The 22,060-nt window shown below is 36.1% G+C and overlaps 4 protein-coding genes and 1 non-coding gene across 5 annotated transcripts; 4 read left to right on the forward strand and 1 right to left on the reverse strand.

The window, feature by feature from the left end:
- Positions 1-2,022: 2,022 nt before the first annotated feature.
- Positions 2,023-3,565, forward strand: LOC133681644 (protein GRAVITROPIC IN THE LIGHT 1). Its single transcript, XM_062104736.1, is given in 4 exon segments — positions 2,023-2,369; positions 2,371-2,603; positions 2,606-2,863; positions 2,866-3,565. Coding segments are annotated over 4 exon segments (1,227 nt in total). The 5' UTR covers positions 2,023-2,241; the 3' UTR covers positions 3,474-3,565.
- A 962-nt stretch (positions 3,566-4,527) lies between these two features.
- LOC133682329 (pectinesterase inhibitor 9-like) lies at positions 4,528-5,371 on the forward strand. Its single transcript, XM_062105623.1, has one exon. It carries the CDS (start codon positions 4,569-4,571, stop codon positions 5,184-5,186), a length of 618 nt encoding a protein of 205 aa, XP_061961607.1. The 5' UTR covers positions 4,528-4,568; the 3' UTR covers positions 5,187-5,371.
- Positions 5,372-6,186: 815 nt separating this feature from the next.
- On the forward strand, positions 6,187-6,259 carry TRNAE-CUC (transfer RNA glutamic acid (anticodon CUC)). Its single transcript has one exon. It is a non-coding gene; the product is annotated as a tRNA-Glu (tRNA).
- Positions 6,260-6,400: 141 nt separating this feature from the next.
- Positions 6,401-15,441, forward strand: LOC133682326 (tubulin-folding cofactor D). The gene is made up of 17 exons (XM_062105620.1): positions 6,401-6,777; positions 6,854-7,401; positions 7,489-7,591; positions 7,744-7,920; positions 8,754-8,945; positions 9,823-9,939; positions 10,047-10,151; positions 10,599-10,769; positions 10,854-11,069; positions 11,437-11,635; positions 12,322-12,527; positions 12,624-12,848; positions 12,940-13,497; positions 13,595-13,864; positions 14,226-14,270; positions 14,549-14,734; positions 14,833-15,441. The coding sequence occupies exons 1-17, from the start codon at positions 6,610-6,612 to the stop codon at positions 15,121-15,123; spliced, it is 3,777 nt and encodes a 1,258-aa protein (XP_061961604.1). The 5' UTR covers positions 6,401-6,609; the 3' UTR covers positions 15,124-15,441.
- Positions 15,442-16,145: 704 nt separating this feature from the next.
- LOC133682328 (methionine aminopeptidase 1A) lies at positions 16,146-20,944 on the reverse strand. Its single transcript, XM_062105622.1, has 16 exons — positions 20,704-20,944; positions 20,554-20,604; positions 20,315-20,473; positions 20,122-20,197; positions 19,813-19,860; positions 19,648-19,692; positions 18,504-18,603; positions 18,306-18,357; positions 18,180-18,221; positions 17,861-17,922; positions 17,680-17,778; positions 17,289-17,362; positions 17,128-17,197; positions 16,888-16,953; positions 16,712-16,800; positions 16,146-16,480 (listed from the first exon to the last, which is right to left on the reverse strand). Exons 1-16 carry the CDS (start codon positions 20,784-20,786, stop codon positions 16,403-16,405), a joined length of 1,194 nt encoding a protein of 397 aa, XP_061961606.1. The 5' UTR covers positions 20,787-20,944; the 3' UTR covers positions 16,146-16,402.
- Between the last annotated feature and the right edge of the window lie 1,116 nt (positions 20,945-22,060).

Consider the following 22,060-nt stretch of genomic DNA (forward strand, 5'->3'; position numbering starts at 1 on the left):
TAAAAAAATCTCCATTATATTTCTAAATATACTCTAAATCGCGCTGCTATAGTTATCATGCATGTTATGAATTACAAGAAATGATTGTTTTTTAATTAGTGAGTAAATATAGATAAAGCAAGAATATTAATTTATTCATGATTAGGATGAATTTTTTCTTATTCGATTTCCATTTAAGCAATCAAGTGAAAGAAATATAATTCTAAGGCCCAAAAATGGGAACTGGTATGAGTGTTTTTGAAGTTTTAGTTGATTCTGTTTTGGTTCGTGAAAGAGTGAAAGTGCTAGATTTGAAGTTATAATCTCATAATTCTGGTTATGTGTGTATTTTTATGTATGGATTTCTCTACCTGCGCTCGAAGCATGTTCTTTTGACGAGTCAAATGTTGTTCCATGTTGTGACTTGCCTTTGTCTGAATCAAGTTGATTATTATAGCATATGCACATATTGGGAATGCATGCCATATTTGGAGTTTTAGACTCAAATATTCTCCAAGTATAAGATGTGCGCATAGGATATATATTGCAAGCACATGATATACGTAGAGTTCGAATCTTCAGTTTACTCGGCAAGTTTCTACTGAGGTTCACATTAGTTAAGGGAGTTATTGCAAGCTCGAATCTTAACCATCTAGATAGTGATATAATGGTAAAAAATTAGGATCAAGAGATTTATTCTTTTCGTAGTTTTAGGTTCGAGTTTTATGGTTATTCATATAACGGCCACTAGAGACTTACATGGTCGTTAATTTCAGGACCCGTGAAATTAGTCGGAAGTGCGCGCAAGCTAACCTAAACACCCACATTAAATTAAAAAAAAAAGTTTGAATCTCCACTCCATACTCCAAGTTTCTTCTAATGAGGATTGAATTTTTTTTTTATTAATAGAATGTTCGAGCTTATTTAATTTACTACATCCCTTAAAATTAATAATGCGAAATCGAACAATAAGAATTGACTTTTGTCAAGTGAGTTGTTGCGTTTTAGGATGGACTAACAAGTGAATTATTGAAAATCGGCTTGCTTCGAAAATTCTTCTATAGATGATATTATGTGATGCTAAGAGCTTTTTCTTTGATAAGAGGGGATTTTTATTTTATTTTAATATGGATATCCGGACCAGTTTGTGTGTATCTTAATTAATCCTATGGGCTCTGAAATTAACAACCATATAAGTCTCCAGTGATTATCATATGAACAACTATATAACTTGAATATGAGATAATAAAAAAATAAATCTTTTAATTTCAAGCTCTTATTACTGATTCCCATCTAGCAAATGGATGCTTGGTGGTCTTTTCTTTTCTTTTACTCGCTTGTATTTTTTGTCAGCTTTAGTTTCGCTATCAAACACGAGCTAATATTTTTTCCCTCCAAACTAGCTATTAAAATCCTTATATTTAAGCTGTGCCGGAATAAGGTCCTGCAATCAGATTGAGTATTCAAGAACTGAGACGAGATCTTTCATGCATCATTAGGATCCATAATTTAAGTAGTTCTCTAACAATATTAAGGTTTTAATTGGTGTCCTGTGTCTGGGCTCCTGATTCTTTGGGCTCAACTGTCGAGCACAGAAGGTTTTCCTTCTAATCAATTTCTTATTGGGATTTGCCTCCGATCAATCTGGGTTTTGGTAAGAGTTTTAGTTACAGCTCCCACCACATACAATCTTTTATTTAAAGAAAAATTGATTGTGTGTGGTATACTGGCATTCCTGACTCTCTTGTCCTGTCGGGGTCATGTTGATATACACCTCATGACATCTTTGGCTTCTTCAATCCGTGGATACTAGCTGCTTATACTTCTACGGGTTTCACCCGTTAAATTTTCATTAACAATGTTTGGGGTATCATCTTGTGAATTTGGAGTGTTGTAAGCAACGAGAAGCAAGATTTTGTTTTCTTGAATATATTTATTAAACATTTTTGTCATTTCACATAAACTCTTTGGTGTGATGTGATATGTGATCACTGCTCACAAGATTGCTCTTGCATTATGTGCAAACATAGCATTCTCCATTCAGTTTGCTCAATGGCATGAGCCAGAGTTTTGTTAATTTGGACTTATTTTAGGCTTATTTTGGATTTAGCATGTGTTGCTGGGAATTGCTTGGGTTCTGCTTTCTTGCCTTGCTGATAGTCTTGGATATTATCCACGCTTTTGTGGGAGTTTGCAGGTTGTGCCACACTGGTGTATTTTCAGAAAGAATCCTACTAGACTACCCATCCGTTGAAAGTAGATATGCAACCCACTGCGTTGAAAGATAATCAACCCTGTGAGAACAACTGTCAGAAGGTCCACCCTCAACCCATGGAAGATTCTGCAAATCAAAATCCAGAAGCTGGGGAAGCCTTGATATCCAAAATTTTTACCCTCTCTGAAGTCAGCATACATTCAGCTCCAAGCTGCTCATACTCCCTATGATCCTGATAAAATACAAGCTTCTGACTAAGTTGTAATTTCTGAGCTGAAAAATCTATCCGAGCTCAAGCATAACTACAGGGAAAATAACCCCAAACCAATATGTGTTTCTCCTCAGGACTCTCGGTTAGCTGCAGAGATCCAAGAACAACTGAGCCTGCTCAAAACATACGAGGTTATGGTGAAAAATTCCAATCTGAAATCCAGAATAAAGATTCTGAGATTCTTCAGTCTGAGCAGATGATTGAGGAAGCAAACCAGAAACGGGCAAAACTGGAAAAGAATCTTAAGCTCAGGGGTTTGTCAACCAAAGAATCAGAGGGTTCTGGAGATGAAAATGGCTTTTATTCTGTGGATCTGACCCCAGAGCTCTTCACATCTGCCATAGAAACTGCATTCAAAGCCTTTCATATTTTTTCTAAACCATTGATCAATATGATGAAAGCAACTCCATTGAATCCAACGTTGTTTATGCAAAGAGAGCTCACAAACAGTATGCATTTGAGTCTTAAATATCTCAAAGAATGTTCAGTGGGTATCATCACGAGAACTTCTCAACTAAAGCGGACGGCGGGGCAGTTTCAAAGGAGAGTTTCTTTCACCAATTTCTTGCTACGAGGGAAATGGATCCTTTATTCATGCTATGTCAGAACCCAAATTCTGTTTTTGGCAAATTTTGCACGAGCAAGTCCCTGGTGGTGGTTCACCCAAAGTTCGAGGCTTCATTCTTTGGAAAATTAGATCAGAGAAATTATATAAAAAGGGGAGGGCATCCAAGAACGCCATTCTAACAGGCCTTCTTGAAACTGGCCAAGTCGATCTGGCTTTCTCACAGGCTTGCTTATTCCTTTGACCCAAATGTCAAGGTCTTCCAAGTTATGAGAGGAAGTGAGTTCTCAGAGGTTTATATGGAAAGTGTTGTAAAAAACCTGATATTGGATGAAAATGATCCAAAGCCTAGGGTTGGCCTAATGGTTATGCCTGGTTTTTTGAATGGAGGCAGTGTGATTCAGAGCCGTGTTTATCTCTCAGGTGTGAAGGTTGCTGAATGATTACCAAACCTGAACAAATATTTGTTGTATTGTTTATGTGGTGTGTTTCGTTGTATTATGTCGTAATCTATGTAATTGTATTTCTCGTTGAATGAGATTAGATGAGCTTTCATATCCTCACTGCCCCACTCTGTCTCCGTCTCATGATCAGTAAATTGTTATGAGAAAACCAGTGCTATTTACTTGTGTGTCTTGCTTGGAATTGTGGTATCATCTCTGGGATGGATCGACGAAAATGTAAGATAATCCTATTAATGGAAAACAAGTATAAGATGTGCTCGAGGATCCGCAGGAGAATAAAAAAAGTGGATTTGATTGAGCTTGTGGTTGATTCTTGCCGAAAGATTACTCATCCTCAGCAGCACATGGTTTGCGAGGTATCGTCACCATTGAACACGACTTTAAGACCCTGCATTATTAAAAATGCTTTTGATTTTCCTGGAAGACCTAGTCTATGATTCTTTTTGGCAATAAATAATAGCTATTGCCATGTTTATAGACAGGCCGCCGCGGGCATCGCCGAATCCTCTCTAGTACAACTGATCCAACGGCAGAGATCAGATAATCAGTTGATCCTACTAATTCTGGCCATTCCAAGTGAAAAGTTTACGTGATTTATCAATGCGTTACATGGAAGGGATCATCATATGGCCTCTTCTGTCAAATTGATCCAATTTTCTGAATCAATAAGAAACTTAAAGACCCTGAAACATTGACCAACAAGATGAACGTGCTCCTTCCCGAGAAACCGTGCCAGTGTTTTATGGTTAAATTAAGGTTTAGACAACCATTATCTTTGTATTAAGGTTTGTTTTCCATTACTGCCTATCTAAGAAACTCTTGATGATGCAGGTTTAGTGTTAATGATTTGACCGACCCAGATAAGTATAATCCTCTTTTCTATTAGGCTTTCTTCAAGGACCAATTGAGTATAATTTGGGTTTAATACAAGTAACGTGTACGTAATTAAATCAAGTAGATGAAGTTCTAGCATGTGACAGCCTCTTTATATACACACATTACCTCATCCTAATGTCCTCAACTCAGAGTTTGACATATTTCCTTTCCCTCTCAATTCTACAACCTTCAACATTAATGGCTCGTCTCAGTCTTTTCATACTGCTTCTACTACTCTCTCTAGTTTGCATTACGGGCGCGGAGAAACCAGCTAGGTTTCCAAGACGCTCCCGGTCTCGGGCCTACATCGAAAACGCATGCACTAAGACCCTTTATCCATCCCTGTGCATCCAATACCTATCAGTCTCTGCAAACTCAATGACAATACAAACTCCACAGCAACTAGCCCAAGCTGCCTTATCCGTGAGCCTATACAAGGCCCTCCAAACAAGAACATTCATGTTGAAAGTGGTTAAGGAGCTCAAGGCAAGGAAATCCAAGGATTACCAAGCAGTGAAAGACTGCTTAGATCAAATTGGTAATAGCGTGGATCAACTTAGTCAATCAGTTAGAGAGCTCCATCGCTTGGAACGCCCAGATGCTGAAGGAGGTGATAACGTCTTTTGGCACATAAGTAATGTTGAAACTTTTGTAAGCTCTGCCATGACTGATGCTAGCACTTGTTTGGATGGGTTTCCGGGGAGGAATATGGACAAGTCAAGGGCCATGATTAAGGCCAAGGTTTTGAACGTGGCTCAGACTGCTAGCAATGCATTAGCCCTGTTTCACCGGTATGCTGCAAAGTACAAGCCATAAGTCTAGATGTAATTAAGCTTTGCTTATGTTTCTGGATCAAACTTTGTAGGTCAACATTTCTTATTGTGTAATATATATAGATGCATGCACGAAAGTGTTCAAAGGAGGCATTTGTGAGTGTGAGTTCTGTGAATTTCTTGTAAAGTTATATACAAAGTGAAAGTAAAACAAATTCCATTTAAGAATCAGTAATAACTGAATAGCAACCCCATCCTTTTGCATAAGCTGTGGAAATATTTTTTCCTACATCCAACGCAGTCGATGAATTTTAACCCTCCCCTCCCCGATTTATCTAAACCTTTGACCTAACTAGTCCGTCGCTATAAATCCATCCAGAACTCGCTTCAAATGTATATATGAGCTGCCTGTGATGATCAAACCATTAGCCAAGAATTAAAACCATTAGCCTAAAAATAAGCATCATCAGATTTTGTTGCTTAAAATTAATTTTTTACATATTTTTTCAAATTGTTTTGATATAATAATATAAAAAATATTTTTTAAAAAATAAAAAAAATATTATTTTAATATATTTCTGAATGAAAAATATTTTTAAAAATAACTATTACTATATTCCCAAACAATTCTTTTAACCACATGAATTTATCACATGAATTTATCGGAATTAGTTATATAGCTATTATTTAGATTGTTAGCTGTAAGCTAATGGTGCCATAAAATCATGGTTCTCAACCTTAGTAAAGACCTAAACAAAACTTGAAGCAATGGTATGAAGATCATAAAGCAAGCTAGATCTTAAGCAAGTATTTTACATGCTTTAAGGAGCTAGAAGCAATACCTCAATTAACATATCTGGCTAGATATCATATGGAAATAAAATAAAGGTCATGAAAAGGGATTGTTTTTATATTGTAATCTCTCAATTGAGCTAGCATATATATTCTCCACATGAATTATTTAAATTGTTGGAAAATTAATTCGTTAATTATGAAAACTAATATAAAATATAAACATAATACTAGATCATCTTGTCAACCAATCCGTTGTAGTCTAGTTGGTTAGGATACTCGGCTCTCACCCGAGCGACCCGGGTTCAAGTCCCGGCAACGGAATTTTTGAGTTCCATTTTCACCCTCTGAGCGGGTGCACGGAATGAATGTTTGCATATAACCGTACCAGATCTTTCAGCACCTTTAAAATAAAATCCAAATGATAGAAACCCTAGAAACATTTTATCACACCTTTTTAACTAACCAGTGTACAACAAATATTAGCACAACGTACAACCACTCGCAACAGACCTTTTCTTTTTTTTACAGGTATTTGTAAAACACACTCTCCATTTTAGATCAAAGACAGTGTTAAATAAATCCAGGCGGGAATTCAATCGTTCCTTTCTCTTCCCTCTCTTCCATATCAACAAAGACTGCCGCAACCGGAGAAGTTCCGACTCTTCTTTAAAATGCCGGTATCGGAATCAGTAGATGAAGACGATGAGCACGATTCCAAAGATACAGTTCTCCAAAAATACTTCTTACAGGAATGGAAACTCGTCAAATCCCTCCTTGACGACATCGTTTCCAATCAACAAGTCTCCGATCTCTCCTCCGTCCACAAGATCCGCTCCATTGTACTACTCTCCGCTTCCTCTCCAACTTTTGTTGTTGTTTCTTTTTGTAATTTTTATTATAATATTTTTTATGCAGATGGATAAGTATCAGCAGCAGGGTGAGCTATTGGAGCCGTACCTGGAGAGTATAGTTTCTCCATTAATGCAAATTATTCGTACTCGAACGATCGAATTAGGTTTTGAATCGGATGAAATTCTTGAAATAATAAAGCCGATCTGTATTATTATTTACACATTAGTTACCGTTTGCGGTTACAAGGCGGTTATTAAGTTTTTTCCACATCAAGTTTCGGATTTAGAGCTTGCGGTTTCTCTGTTAGAGAAATGCCATGGCGCGAATTCTGTTACCTCGTTGAGGCAGGAAAGTAAGGGAGAGATGGAGGCGAAATGTGTGATGCTTTTGTGGCTTTCTATTCTTGTTCTGGTTCCGTTTGATATTTCTTCTGTTGATACTAGTATTGCCAGTAGTAATGAGCTCGGTGAACTTGAGTTAGCTCCTCTTGTTTTGAGGATTTTGAAGTTTTCTAAAGATTATCTATCGAATGCTGGTCCTATGCGGACTATGGCTGGATTAGTGCTCTCTAAGCTTATTTCGCGTCCTGATATGCCAATGGCCTTTACCAGGTTTTAACATTGCTCTTGTTGCTGTCTATTTTGAAGCATTGTTGGATAAGCATGGTTGAATATCTGTATTTTGTTTTTATTTTTCAGCTTTATTGAATGGACACATGAAGTTTTATCTTCTGGAAAAGATGATTTCTCGTCTCACTTTCAGTTATTGGGTGCCGTGGAGGCATTGGCTGCCATTTTCAAGGTTTGCTTTTGTTGATTTTGTCATATTGTTTTGATGCAAATAAGTTTTGCATGGGAAATGGATGATGCCTTTTGTTTGTATTCTTTCTTGTGTGCATTTCTCTTTGCCTTGTTTAATTTATAGTTTTCTCATATACTATTTGTTGTGGTCAGGCTGGTGGTCGCAAAGGGTTAATGGGTGTGGTTTCCACTGTTTGGACTGATGTGTCATTGCTGGAAAAGTCCGGTACTGCTGCTCATAGTCCTTTGCTTCGCAAGAATTTGGTGAAGTTAACACAACGGATAGGTCTTACTTGCCTCCCTCCTCGTTCACCAGCCTGGTGTTATGTGGTTAGTATTGCTAAATATTTATGGACATCCTGGTTTAAACTTCAAGGTTTTGACAAATGTATGGCCTTGGGAGCTGCTAACTATCTTCAGGAAAATTTTAAAACATGTTCTAGTTTGAAAGTTTCTTTTACGAATCTTTTGCTTACAAAGGACTTTGCATTTTAGTACCAAGTTCAGAATAAAAGTACAATTTTAACACGTGCATAATTAATTAGAATCTTCTTTCTGGTTTCTGTGCAATAAATGTAAGAAACTACTCTTTCAACATCAAAATTGACATGTCCCATGGCCAGCGATTATCTATGTGCCTTTCATATGATATCAGTAACATTGGCTGTTCAGCTTGTAACATGACTCATGTATCTTGTGGAAATTGAAGTTTGCAGGGCATGCAGGGTGCCAAGCCATCCTGTGTGTCACTTGTCATGCTTTTTTGTTATGTCAGGTGGACAAGACTGCTTTGCATCTCCAAAGTGGGAATTAATGATAAACTAAGGACAGTTTGAGGGTTTTTTTCCTTGCAAAATGCAGAGGCCATTATCCCTAAACATTATCAATAGTTCTTTAACCTGCTGGTTTTTACAGATCCTCACTTGTATCCACTTCTTGAGTGCATGGCTATGTGTGTAACTCGTATGGTATATACAACTATAAGCTCCTTAATTATTTATCTCATTCTCTTTTGTGTGTTCTAGTTATTTAGTCTCTATCACTTCTTGTTGCTTATATCTAACATGATTATTTTGTAAAACTTGTTACCATTATTTAAATAATCAAAAGCACAAAACAAAGAATGCTACTACTTTCATGACATTCTTTTGCCTTATCCATAGGGCAGGACCAGTTCTCTTGGGGAAAATGTCTCCTTAAATGTATCTAAAAGAGCTGATCAATGCAGTCATGATGAGAATATTGATTCTGTCAAACCAGAAGAAAGTGCAAACTGCCTTGAAGATGAAGCCATGGATGTTCCAGAAATTGTAGAAGAGATCATCGAGATGTTACTGGCTGGATTAAGAGACACGGTATGTCAAAAGGGTGAGATTCCATTTAGAGCTTATTGCTTTCTTTAATCAAATACTAAGTAGCTTCAAAGGTTAAATTTTGGATAAAATGTTACCCATTCCTATTCTTCTGTCCAAAAGTTAGTATTAGAAGCAGATGAGTGTTATCATTAATGGGACAGTACTTTGTTATCTCATCAATAGCTGCTATATTTAAAATAACATACAGGCATCTTAATAAAGTAACTACCCTGTTGAGCTTCTGATCTACATATAATCACAGCCTCAGGAACATAGTGGAAACTATGTAAAACGCCAGAAAAATCTTTCAAAGCTTTAAATTAGTACTAAAGAATATTTATGAAAACCCATTTAGGATTCAGGAATTGTATGAAGTGAAAAATATAATGAAGTTAAATAAAACAAACCATCACTCTTTCCAGGCTTCTATGAAGCCCAGCAATTATTTTTACAACCCTTGAAAGAGTGCTAAGTGTTGGATATGCTTTCTGATTAACAAATAAAGTGTATTGGTATAAGAATTAGTGAAATGCACTGGCCTCTTCTTGAGGTGCTTGTTGCAGTCAATACAGGTGGGTCTGCAGGCATTGTTTACATGTTTGTTTCTCTCTCGAGGAGTCCCATGTTTTAGACATGATGCCTGGCAACAAGCAGTGTAGCCTAGTCTGAAGTTTCAATCACCTTATAAAGTGTGGAGTCTCGGATTCAAAATTTGACATGATTGTCTGGATTGTACTGTTGTGCATTTTGCTTCTTTGCTATTCTTGTCTGTCAATGAACAGAACGTATTAGAGCCATGAAAAGGTGTTGAACATGCTTTGTTTTTAATTTCACCATTTTTCTGGACAATTTTGTGTTGATACCATTGACAATGCAGGACACTGTTGTACGTTGGTCTGCTGCCAAAGGTATAGGCCGCATAACTTCACGATTGACATCTGCTCTGTCAGATGAGGTCTTGTCATCAATATTGGAGCTGTTTTCACCTGGAGAGGTATGCTTCTATGTTCTCCTTTTCTCTTTTCATATTTTCTTCGTATTTTGATCCTTCTCTGCCAATTTTGAGGTATAGAGCCATAATTAACTTTCATAACTTTCCAGGGTGATGGTTCATGGCATGGAGCTTGCCTGGCACTTGCTGAACTAGCACGTAGAGGATTGTTGTTGCCTATGAGTCTTCCCAAAGTTGTTCCTTATGTTGTGAAGGTAGGATGATTGCATTTTGATTGGATAATCTTTTCTTTCTTGTTAAATCATTTGTTACTGAAAGATTTGTGGACCATTTATAATTTTGCATTATTTTTGGTTTATCAGTTCTTTCTTTTTTTTCTTTTTTCCTTTTCTTAACTCTTTCTAGTTATGAGTCCTGATCTCTTTCTATTTGGAGACAGAAGAAATGGTTGAAAAGTAAATTATTCTTAGCATCAAAAGACAAAAAAGTCAAACCCAGTGAAAGAATAAACTACTTTGCACATGGACGATGAGCACTGGTGTGATTGTGAACTAATTTTTTGCAGTTTTATTGGCTTCTCCTTTCTCAACATCTATATTGTCTATTGGCTTATAAGCAGTAGAAAATGGTTGTTTTTACCAGTGCTAAGACTCAAAGCATCAATTTATTGGAATTGAACAATATTATATTTTTCTCAACAGGCGCTGCATTATGATATTCGAAGAGGTCCACATAGTGTAGGGTCTCATGTTCGAGATGCTGCTGCCTATGTTTGTTGGGCATTTGGCCGTGCATATTATCACGTTGATATGAGATATGTATTGGAACAGCTTGCTCCACACCTGTTAACAGTGGCCTGCTATGACCGTGAGGTGCGAGTACTCTCTGATAGGATATACTAGCCTTTTCCTATTGTACCAATGTCAATGTCAAAGCTTATGATGCATGATGCTTAGGTCAATTGCAGAAGAGCAGCTGCAGCTGCTTTTCAGGAGAATGTTGGAAGACAAGGGAACTACCCACATGGCATTGACATAGTGAATACCGCAGATTATTTTTCACTTTCTTCACGAGTAAACTCTTACCTCCATGTTGCTGTCTACATTGCTCAGTATGAAGGATACCTTTATCCGTTTGCAGAAGAACTGCTGCACAACAAGATCGGTCACTGGGTATGCTCTCAAGCACTTATATTTTGTGCTTCTTCTATGTTTTATCTCTACAATGATGCTAGCTATATCTATTTCTCTTTGCTTTTGTCTTATCTTTTCGTTTCAAATTATCTGTTGAGACTAGAGATGATATATGACCTTGGTTATTGTTACCTTGGTTGCGTTGCATCATCAAGTTTAGTTAAGTTCAACAACCTTTTTCATTTTGAGGTTTTGGGTTGGGTATTGGCTTGCCTAGGATTATCAGATGTAAAATGCTCATAGCACTTGGCACAACATAAGTTATTTGGCTTAACTCTTGCATGTCATATGGTTTTTACTGTTGTTGTAGTTTTAAGTGTATGACTGTTGTAGCTGGTTACTTTAGGATAAAGGCTTGAGAGAACTTGCTGGAGAAGCCCTTTCTGCTCTTGTCAAATATGACCCCGAGTATTTTGCAAGCTTTGTCCTGGAGAAATTAATTCCTTCTACTCTCTCATCTGATCTTTGCATGCGCCATGGTGCAACCTTAGCAACTGCAGAAATTGTTTTGGCTTTGCACCGATTTGACTATGCTCTTGCCACTGGTTAGTACTCTTTTTTCTTCTTTCAACTTCTTTTTCTCACAAATGCAATGAAAACTTTTTATTTGAACTTTCAGAGATTTAATGTGCATGGTTCCTCTGTTCCTAAAAATACACACTTTTAGGATTTTCTATTTTATTCCCATTTTATGCTTATAACCTTAAGAGCTTGTAGCTTTAAGGCTATTTATTTGATTAATACTATGCTAGAATAATTTCAGAGTTTGTTTTTCTAACAATTTGAGAGAAAAAGAAATGATATTGAGAAAGAAATCCAGCTTGGATACAACCAATTTGATTATATCCTCTACGTTATTAATATATTACGTAGGAAAATCACTTGTTGTACACATGCTTTTCTTTTATGAATGATTGTTGAGATTTCAAATGAAGTAACTTTTTGAAATCTTAGACAATAATTTAAAGTTCATGCTGGATGTGAACTGCACTAACTCAGGTGTTTTGTTGTGAGATGGCTGCAAAACAAGGTTTGGGGGTTTTCACTCTTTCTCATTTTGAGGAAATGAGATTCCTGTTTATTTGATGAATAAGAATTGGTACATGGGCAAAATTTTATAACTCAGTTTATGCTATCTTCTGTATGCTGGTTCTAGAATCCCAGTTCAAGGAAGCTTGAGCTTACGACTTGCATAAACCAGGTTTTAGTATCTGCTATTTTTATTTTGTAGAAAAACAGAAACAAGTTGCTGGTGTAGTTCCTGCTATTGAGAAAGCACGACTTTATCGTGGGAAGGGTGGAGAAATAATGCGTTCTGCTGTTTCTCGGTTCATTGAATGTATCTCATCATCGCATTTGTTATTACCAGAAAAGATAAAAAGGAGTCTGCTTGATACTCTTAGCGAAAATTTACGGCATCCTAATTCTCAAATACAGGTGTTTGTGTTGTAATGTTAGATTTTCTTTGCCAGTACCTTTTTTTTTCTTGCTGATAGTCTGAATTGATGAATCTATTGCTCCAAACATGTACAGAATGATGCTGTTAAAGCCCTAGAACACTTCGTTCGAGCATACCTCGTCACCACAAATAATGAAGGTGCCAGCAGTATAACATCAAAATACCTGGAACAGCTGACTGATCAAAATGTTGCTGTAAGAAGAGGATCTGCAATGGCGCTAGGTGTTTTGCCATATGAACTTTTGGCTAACAGGTGGAGAGATGTGCTTCTGAAGCTTTCTAGTTCTTGCATGATAGAGGTGCGTGTCGTGAAAGTTGTGATTCTTATTAAAAACTCTTGCTTTGGATCGTACTGGACTTCTGACTCATGTTTGTGGATAATCTCTATAGAATAAACCTGAGGACAGAGATGCTGAAGCACGAGTTAATGCTGTCAAAGGACTCATACTAGTGTTGAAGACATTAACTCAGGAAAGAGACTGTTCCAGTATTTGTTGTGGAGAGGATGGCATGTCTCTGTATCATCTGATAAAAAATGAAGTTATGCTGAACTTATTTAAAGCTCTTGATGACTATTCTGTTGATAACAGAGGTGATGTGGGTTCTTGGGTTCGTGAGGCTGCTATGGAAGGCCTTGAAACATGTACATACATCCTTTGCATCAAGGATTCCAACGGAAAAGCACATGATGTTGAGTCTGTGTCAGAGAGGCCTAATAATGATGTGGCTGATAATAACCAGGTGGTCTCATTTTTTGATGCAAATCTCGCTACCAATGTGATTGGCGGAATTGCTAAGCAAGCTGTGGAGAAGATGGACAAAATAAGAGAAGCTGCTGCAAAGGTTCTGCAGAGGATTTTGTACAACAAGGCAATATTTATTCCATTTATCCCTTACAGAGAAAATCTGGAAGAAATTGTTCCTAATGAAACGGATTTAAAGTGGGGAGTAAGTTTACAGTCCACTGTTTGTACAGTTACTCCATTTTATTTGTTATTTGTGATTTGAGTTCTTTGACAAGGAGGTGATTGTGGCTTGCTTGTAGGTACCCACCTTTTCATATCAACGCTTTGTACAATTACTCCGGTTTAGTTGTTATAGCAGATCTGTATTGTCTGGTTTAGTTATTTCGATTGGTGGGTTGCAAGATTCTTTACGGAAGGCTTCAGTCTCTGCATTATTGAAATATCTTCAACCGGTTGAAACTGAAGAGTCCAATGATAGAAGGTCAAGAGAGCATATGCTATCTGCTGACATGCTTTGGGTTCTCCAACAGTACAAGAAATGTGATAGAGTTATTGTACCCACTTTGAAGGTAATGGAATTTTTGTTTTTTCTTAAAGATATGCATTTTCTCTGCTTTAACAAGTAATTGAGGTAAACCTGTAGCGACTAGTTAATAGCAAAATAATGTTATTTAAAGGCTTAGTTAAAGAATCTTGCTGATGATGCTTAGGTAGTTGCAATTCATATTTTCCCTCCATAAGCTGATGAGCTGTCTGTTTTTTTCCCCTTTTTTTTTCATCTTTCTATTAGTATTTCTATGTAACAAATGTTTGTGCGCCTGTACACATTGTTTAATTTGGGACAATGACATTCTAAGTTTTGTTTTTTTCCTTGAATTTTAAGTTTATTCACGGAGTTTCAGAACATTGACCATTACTCGTGTATTTCAGACAATAGAGATTCTTTTCAGCAAAAAAATATTCTTGGATATGGAGGTTAGTTGTCCTATCTTATTTATCTGTTGGCTTGCGCAATTTACTTATTTTTTGAAGGGAGGATCTCACTGTTAGTACACAGGAAGAATATTGCTTTCAGATTCTGATTTCATTGATGCAAACTTCTGCTGTCACTAACAGTGAAGATCTCAACATTACTTCGGACAAATACAAACTGCTGCTATTGAAATCATGAATGAAATTTCCCGGTGGATTTGTTATTTTTCTGTTCCATGGTTTGACGACATGCTGAAATACCTTTCCATTTCAATTTCCAGGACCAAACTCCAGTTTTCTGTGCTAGTGTTTTGGATTCCCTTGCTGTTGAGTTGAAGGGATCCAAGGACTTCGCAAAATTATACTCTGGTATTGCTATACTTGGATATATTGCTTCACTCTTGGAAACCATCAATGCTCGGGCATTCACTCATCTTCTCACTTTGCTTGGCCACCGATATCCCAAGGTTTGGGATTTGGCATTTGATTTATATAGCGTGTGAACTCTCTTTCGTTGATTAGCAACCCAGTGAATTGAAATCTACGTTGTCTCTTCTGTTCTCAGATCAGGAAAGCTTCTGCCGAACAAGTTTACATCGTCCTACTACAAAATGGGAATCTTGTACCTGAGGAAAAGATGGAGAAAGCACTGGAAATTATTTCTGAAACCTGCTGGGATGGAGACGTCGAGGCAACCAAGCTTCAAAAATTAGAATTGTACGAGATGGCTGGTGTGGAACTGGGACTTCTTGTCAAGCCCAGGGATAAACTACCAAACAAGGACAGCGAGAAAGAACCTGCCACGAATGATGAAAATGCATCATATTCCTCGTTAGTCGGGTCAACTGGGTTTTGATTCATATCCCCACACCCCTCTTCCCGCTTTACCGAGGTACGTTTCCTAAGGTTTTTCTCATGGAGCGAGGATTCTTTAACTCTTGTAGTTATACAATTCGATTGGTCCGTGTATCCTTTTTGTAAATTGTACCATGTCTAAAACAGTAAAATGTGCGGGCCGTCTGACCCATTCGAAGGTCATGGCCGGTCCACAGTGTAAACGAGTGAATTTTTGTCGGAGCGTGTTTCTTGATCTGGTTCCAAACCAAACCTGAATACGTTTGCTGTTTTGCACAAAATTTACAGATACTGGGCTGGGCTTTGAGGCTTCCTAAAATTACCAATCCATTTTTCTAATTTTTTATTTGGAAGATTTACATATACTGGGCTGGGCTTTGTTAATAAAGCTTCCCTAAAATTACTAATCTGTTTTTTCTAATTTTTTATTTGGAAAAAGTTAGTTTTTGGTTCTTTTTTTCCAGAAAAAAAACATAATAAGATTTTATTTAAAAAAATTTTAAAACGTTTTTTATTCTCGTTTAAATTGGCTAAAAACAGGATCTAGTATGCTCGAGAAAATTTTTATTAGAACATATTTTTTTATTCATTGTTTTTCAAAGTATTGTTTTCATTTTTTTTATTTAGAAATATATTAAAATAATATTTTTTATATAATTATTTTTAATAATACATCAAAACATTAAAAAAATATTAATTTAAAAAAAAAAACATCCATGAAATCATCTTTTATAATCAAATCGACGGAGGAGAAGAAAATACATGTCATTGACCTGAAGATCAATTATGAACAGAAGCCTTTCGAGGCACTAGCTAAACACTACTGTCTTCCAATGCAAGTGAAGATCAAGTCAGAAAAAAAAAAACAAACATTAAAGAATCCAAACTTCACCAACCAAGCGATAATGCAAGGGCCCAAGCAACTGGAATGTGCAAAGTTGTTTTATATCACAGGGAAAATCCATAAAACACTAATTAGGTTGGGCCAAAACCCTGCAATCGTGCTTTTTTAAATAAAAAAAATTGCAACAAGTAAACACTCATCGTCATTATTTTAAAAAAGTTACAACCATAATTCATAACAAAAATATAGATGAAATTAGTGTACATCTCTAATAAAGGTAGGGGCCTTGGTGCAAAATTGAATGTTTGGTGTCCTGATTGTTACAAACCCAAATTCCAGAAGTCCTCGTGCAATATTTCAAAACCTGTCATGAATGGCACACCGTAGGAACGGATCTTGATGGTACTAGACCCTCACTTGAACAAGTTATCAATAACTATTCATTTAGCCAGGGGTACACCTTCGGCGATGAAGGCAACCTTGTGGTAAGAACTTCTACTCCAGTTTGTGTCACCTGCAGAACAATACAATCAGCAAAAGAATAAATGTGCGATGCTGCAGGGACGATTATACATGAAGTTGCCATTATCAAGTAATGAGAAATCACTGCAGTGTGAAGAAATTCCCAGATATGGTACCCAGATGAAATGAAGATGCAGGGACACTTGTCTAAATAGACCACGATAACTATTAGAGGCAGAAGTCAATAAGGGAGTCATGAAGATAAAACCAAAAGGTCAGTTACCAGAAGCGTGTGCTCAAACTGAGCACTGCGTTTGCCATCTGCAGTGACAGCAGTCCATCCATCAGGCCACATCCGATCACGCCAAACCCCTACTCGGGAAATCATTTGAGTTAGAAGCTACAGGCAACGAAAGCTTTGAGAGAAATTCCATCAATTATAGAGCCTTGTAAATTTACCTGCATTAATCATGGGTTCAATAGTGAAGATCTGTCCAGCCTTCATTACACCCACTGCTTTATTTCCTGCTCTGGTTTAAGGCAAACAATGCGCACAAACTAAAAAAAAAAGGCTTAATCTATTAGGTTATATGGTACTGAAGGGGCAGTTCAGCATCATTTTGCATTTTCAAAGCCTCAAACATTGGTTTACTTTCTTTACTAAATACTAGATAAAAAAGCCGGATTTACTGAGGATACTTCCATAATGTGGAATATTTGGAGCACAATGAAAAAGCTCTCCAATACCATGACCACAGTATGATTTCACCTGTTTTGACACAAAAAACAAGGGAAATTATTAACACGGTCAACAGCTAACTATGAAGATTTCATCCAATGACAGTGCTGAAGTACTTTACCACAGACAACCCCGACATTGTAGCATGACGATTAATTACTTCTCCAATTTCACGAAATCGTACACCAGGTTTCACTAAAAGTAAAAGAGGAGCGCAAAACTCAGAAAGAAGAACTCGGAATTTAGATGGGATGATCTAACAAGATAATTGCACCAAAAAAAACGCCGCAAATCCATATCAAAATCAAACAGGTAGAACTTGGTTAAACACCTGACCTTTTCAGTTACTACATTCTAAATTAGCTATTATTCTTAAAATTAAAAATCGATAAGTTTCCTGGGTGAAAACTTATACAAGCAAAGCATGACATCAGCCAGAGTGTGATAGCACATGGAGAATTCAAACATAAGTTCAACAGATCGTACAACCAGAATAAAAAAATGGCACATACCGATCGATATTGCTTTCTCCAAGCACTCATAAGTACATTGGACTAATTGTCGAGATGCTTCATCAACATTTCCCACAAAGTATGTTTCATTAAGATCACCTGCACAATGAATCAACCACTAGATCAAGGACTATCTTCATCACACTTGATTTACTCACAAACGAGTCAGAAAATTTCTTACCATGGACACCTTTATAATACACAGTCACGTCAACATTTACTATATCACCATCCTCTAATTTCCTGAAGCAATAAAAAGATAAATTGAAGAAATATCAGAAAGTTATTAGAACTTAAGCAGTCATAGTGGTTATAAAGTCCACTTATGTTAATGGAGTTTTATGATGAAATATGATAGCATGCATGGGTAAAATTAAAAGGTATATATTATATGACAAACAAATAGGATAAAACTCCATGGTTCCAGAATGTATTAGCGCAAATTCAGTGCACGAGAAAGCAAGATTACAAAATTTTACAGGATTGAACTTGACTCATACCTGGCATCAGGAATTCCATGGCATATTACTTCATTAATTGACCTACAACAGACAGTCACACCCTCTTAAATTATGGATCACAAGTGAAGGAAACATATTGAAACGGTACACAATAGGACTACCTACGTGCAGCATGACTTTGGGAAGAAGTGATAATTTAAAGGAGATGGATATCCACCTACAGCACGATTCAAGAAAAAAAAGGTTTAGCAAACGAAAGTTAAGACCGAATAATGACACCTATTCACTAGGAGTTAATGAATTGTGAACAACTCTCAGGCATAGCTAGAAGGATCAATACGGAAATCATTAACATCTAAATACCAGCTGCAACAGTTGCCTCATGAACAACTCTGTCAATTTCATCTGTTGTCACACCAGGGCGAATGATCCGTGCAGCAGCATCCAGAACCTCCCTTGCTATCTGATATTAACAGACGTTTTAAATTCACACACAAAAAAGAAAACAAGGTGAACTAGTGTTGTTACAATTCCAGTTATGGTTACATATTGCACCATTCTTTACAAACAAAAAAAGAGTCAGAACATGCAAAAAAGCTGATTCTTCAGAAAATGTTTCAATATTATGACTAGGTGGAAGCTGTCTTCAATTGCAATTTCTCAAGAAAAAATATCCCACATCCTCTACTCATTTGCAGTCCATTATTTAGCTTTAAAATGAAGACATTGATGAAGTCTCAATTCCACCGACTTGGAGTCAGCCCCATGGATCTGCTTTCTTCACTCAATTCTTTATAGCTTTAAACACTTTGTACGCTGTTGCAATGCTAAATCAAGATAAGACTACCACATCCTAGATTGATTGCATTAAATATGAAAATGAAATTCACACCTAACCTAAGGACAAATATATCCACCCCTGGCTCCTCACCTCAAATGAAAAACCTTCAAAAACAAAACATGAAAAAAAATAAATAAATATGTGAACTACAGTGGGAAAGCTACAGAGTTTTGAAGTTACTTGGAAAACAAAACTGTTCCTACATGTGTGGTGTCCATGCAAAAATATATCATCCATTAATTTTCACATAGGAGTTGCCTTCTCATCCCAGATGGTCCGTTATTTTTATAATCTGCAAGTTAGATTTCCTTGTTCAGGGCATATATTTCTTTGTACTCTTGTTTTTCACCTAATAAAGGAAGCAACAGATAGAGCAATGGTCGATGATGCTGGTACGGTGCTTGTTGATTGGGTATAAGGCAGATCCTACTTAATTCTCTTTATAGAAACAGCATGGAAGATCTTAAATATAATTTCTTGCACTAATGATTCATCAGATATTAATCCCATTATAGAGAATTCTGACATTACTATTATCCACAAATGCAATCATAGCATAAGAATACAGTCACGAAATTGGCATGAAGGTTAAAAGACAAGAATGAAGCAAGACAGGTTCACTTTTGAATATACTTAAAAGAGTTGGGAGGCAGGGCAACAACTTACTCGACAAGTTTCTCGCATTCTCTCAATTTGCTCAGGAGTTTTGATCTACGACATAGATAAGTAGATTTAGAAAGAGGAATATAGAACAAAGAAAATAACGTCCACCATGACTACACGTCGAACAATGAAATAATAACCATGTAGAAGGTTAAGAATACGGTTTACCTCCACAACATGCTGCAAATCACTGCTGGGTTCAATCTTAGGGATTCCCTACGAATTATTGTCAAAGAAGAAAGGTGCATCAGTACTACATTATGCCCATGAAACAAGAATAAAGGGAGGTTCAATGGAAACAAGAAGCATTCATTGGCTATGTAACATGATAAAAACAAATGAGAAATAAAGAGTCAACGGACAATACACATTACACGGATCAAAAGTGGTCGCACCCCGGAAAATTTATGGTCAAATTTCGCTAAAATAAACAATAAGTAAAAGCCACTACTGAACATTAAAAAAAAAAACCCTCACATCAACTGCCCAATCAGGTCGATCAATGTGAGGAGGAACAACACGGTAGGGAGATATTGGATACGGTCTTAACCCCCTGCACAAAAACAAAACTCATTCTTATTTCACAACCAATAGAACTAAAATTCGGCTAACAGAAAGGATTTAGATACATGCAACCCAATCGAAAACAACAAAAATCGTAGAGATATACCCAGTCCAATCAAAATGTGGAAGTTTCGGAGTTCGACCCTGTCCTCTCCTCACACAATATAGCCAACCTTCACTACTTCCATCCCTATTTTCTTCCTCCTTCGCCTTCGTATGAACTGATTTATGAGAGCTCCACGACGCCTTAAAACAATCCTGCGAACTAATTCAAAAAAACAAACAAACAAAAACTTGATTTATCTAATTAATTTTTTAAAAAAAAATCATAGAATTATTGATTACCAGAAAGCGGCAGGTTCACGAGGAAGCTTTAATTCCATGCATTTTGGACACCTAAAATTAAATAAATATATATATAAACAATCACACAATAATAATAATTATTAAAAAATAATTCAGGTTTAGAGAGAGATTTTTGAAAGAATTAAATACTGGAGATGCGCAGGTTTGCCACATCGAGCGCACGATAAGGTAATAGTAGCTGTAGTATCAGTTGCATCAGAGCCACCGGCCATTAAACCCTATCGTCCTGTTTCTGGCTTTGCACTGCCTCGGTGGGAGTGGTGATGGAGGCTAGGGTTTTGAAAGAAGGAAAACGGAGGACACGTAGAAGAACCGGTGAAATTTGAAGATTTCTATAGTCAAAGCTTTAATCAAGGTCAACTGAGACACCTGGTGGGTTTTTATTGAGCCGCATACTGCAACAAGAAAAGAAGGTAGAATATATAATTTTGACCTTAAGATTCATCAATATTTCATTTATGCCCTTCAAGTTGTTAAATTTCCAATATAACCCAAACAGTTTTTAAGAAGTTTCAATTTTACCTTTTACTGTTAAATATCTAACAAAAACTTGCCCCTTCCATACTTTTTCTTACTTTTCTCTTGTTTTTTAACCTAAAATCCCCAAACATGTTATAATATAAACCTTTAAAAAAGTAAATCCAAAAGGTATAGGTGGTGTTTACAGCGAGGATAATAATTTCCGACTTTCTTAATATTATTGTATCATTTGTTTAAATATATGTCTAGTTATTAATTCACATGCCCATTGTTTTAATATATATATATATATATATATATATATATATATATATATGTAATCTTTCTAGCTGATATTAAAAATAAAATTTAAAAAAAAATATTTTAATATATTTTCAAACAAAATAAATTTTAAAAAATAATTATTACCATAATATCAATAATCAAAACAATCTACAACAGTATAACCTAATTCATTACTGGCCATGAAAACAGTCCAGAGAGATTTATTAAAGTTTTTCGCACATAATTAACTCTTCATTTATGAATTTGTCTTTTAAATGGTAACAACTTTCCCTGTTTTCTTTCACATATTCTTTTTTATCATTATTTTTATTCTATAAATGAGAAATTTCATTGATCAAGGGAATTAAGTTAAAAATAGATAAGCATAGAATTATTAAATCTTAGTGATTAACTATTCAGTAAGTATTGATAATTAGCTAATTTATTATGTTTCATATATATCAAATTCAAGTCTTGCAATCAATTTCTTACGAAGATATGATATCCATGTCCGTTGATATATCCATGTATGATTAGTTTCATTTATAAATTTCGATTTTATTGATACAGCCTACACTGGAGTCCCTCCAAGTATATAATATAATATAAAATACTCAATACTCCTTACCAGGGGTATGGAATTACTTAGATTTATATATAAACTAGCAAATTATCTTGTGACGGGTCGGAGTAAAAAATAATTTAAGTGCAAAAATATTTTTTAGACTTTGATAATGTATCT

Source organism: Populus nigra, chromosome 2, assembly GCF_951802175.1.
Source record: "Populus nigra chromosome 2, ddPopNigr1.1, whole genome shotgun sequence".
Taxonomy (NCBI): Eukaryota; Viridiplantae; Streptophyta; class Magnoliopsida; order Malpighiales; family Salicaceae; genus Populus; species Populus nigra.

What these genes read in the sequence shown, in the direction of transcription:
- LOC133682329 (XM_062105623.1), top strand. Translation starts at nt 4,569, where the DNA reads ATGGCTCGTCTCAGTCTTTTCATACTGCTTCTACTACTCTCTCTAGTT.
- LOC133682326 (XM_062105620.1), top strand. Translation starts at nt 6,610, where the DNA reads ATGCCGGTATCGGAATCAGTAGATGAAGACGATGAGCACGATTCCAAA. An exon ending in ATGCCAATGGCCTTTACCAG is followed by an intron (nt 7,402 to 7,488) that starts GTTTTAACATTG and finishes TTTATTTTTCAG; the next exon opens with CTTTATTGAATGGACACATG. An exon ending in TTATTGTACCCACTTTGAAG is followed by an intron (nt 13,865 to 14,225) that starts GTAATGGAATTT and finishes CGTGTATTTCAG; the next exon opens with ACAATAGAGATTCTTTTCAG.
- LOC133682328 (XM_062105622.1), bottom strand. Translation starts at nt 20,786, where the DNA reads ATGGCCGGTGGCTCTGATGCAACTGATACTACAGCTACTATTACCTTA. An exon ending in AAATATTCCACATTATGGAA is followed by an intron (nt 16,954 to 17,127) that starts GTATCCTCAGTA and finishes AAACCAGAGCAG; the next exon opens with GAAATAAAGCAGTGGGTGTA. An exon ending in AGTTTGAGCACACGCTTCTG is followed by an intron (nt 16,481 to 16,711) that starts GTAACTGACCTT and finishes ATTGTTCTGCAG; the next exon opens with GTGACACAAACTGGAGTAGA.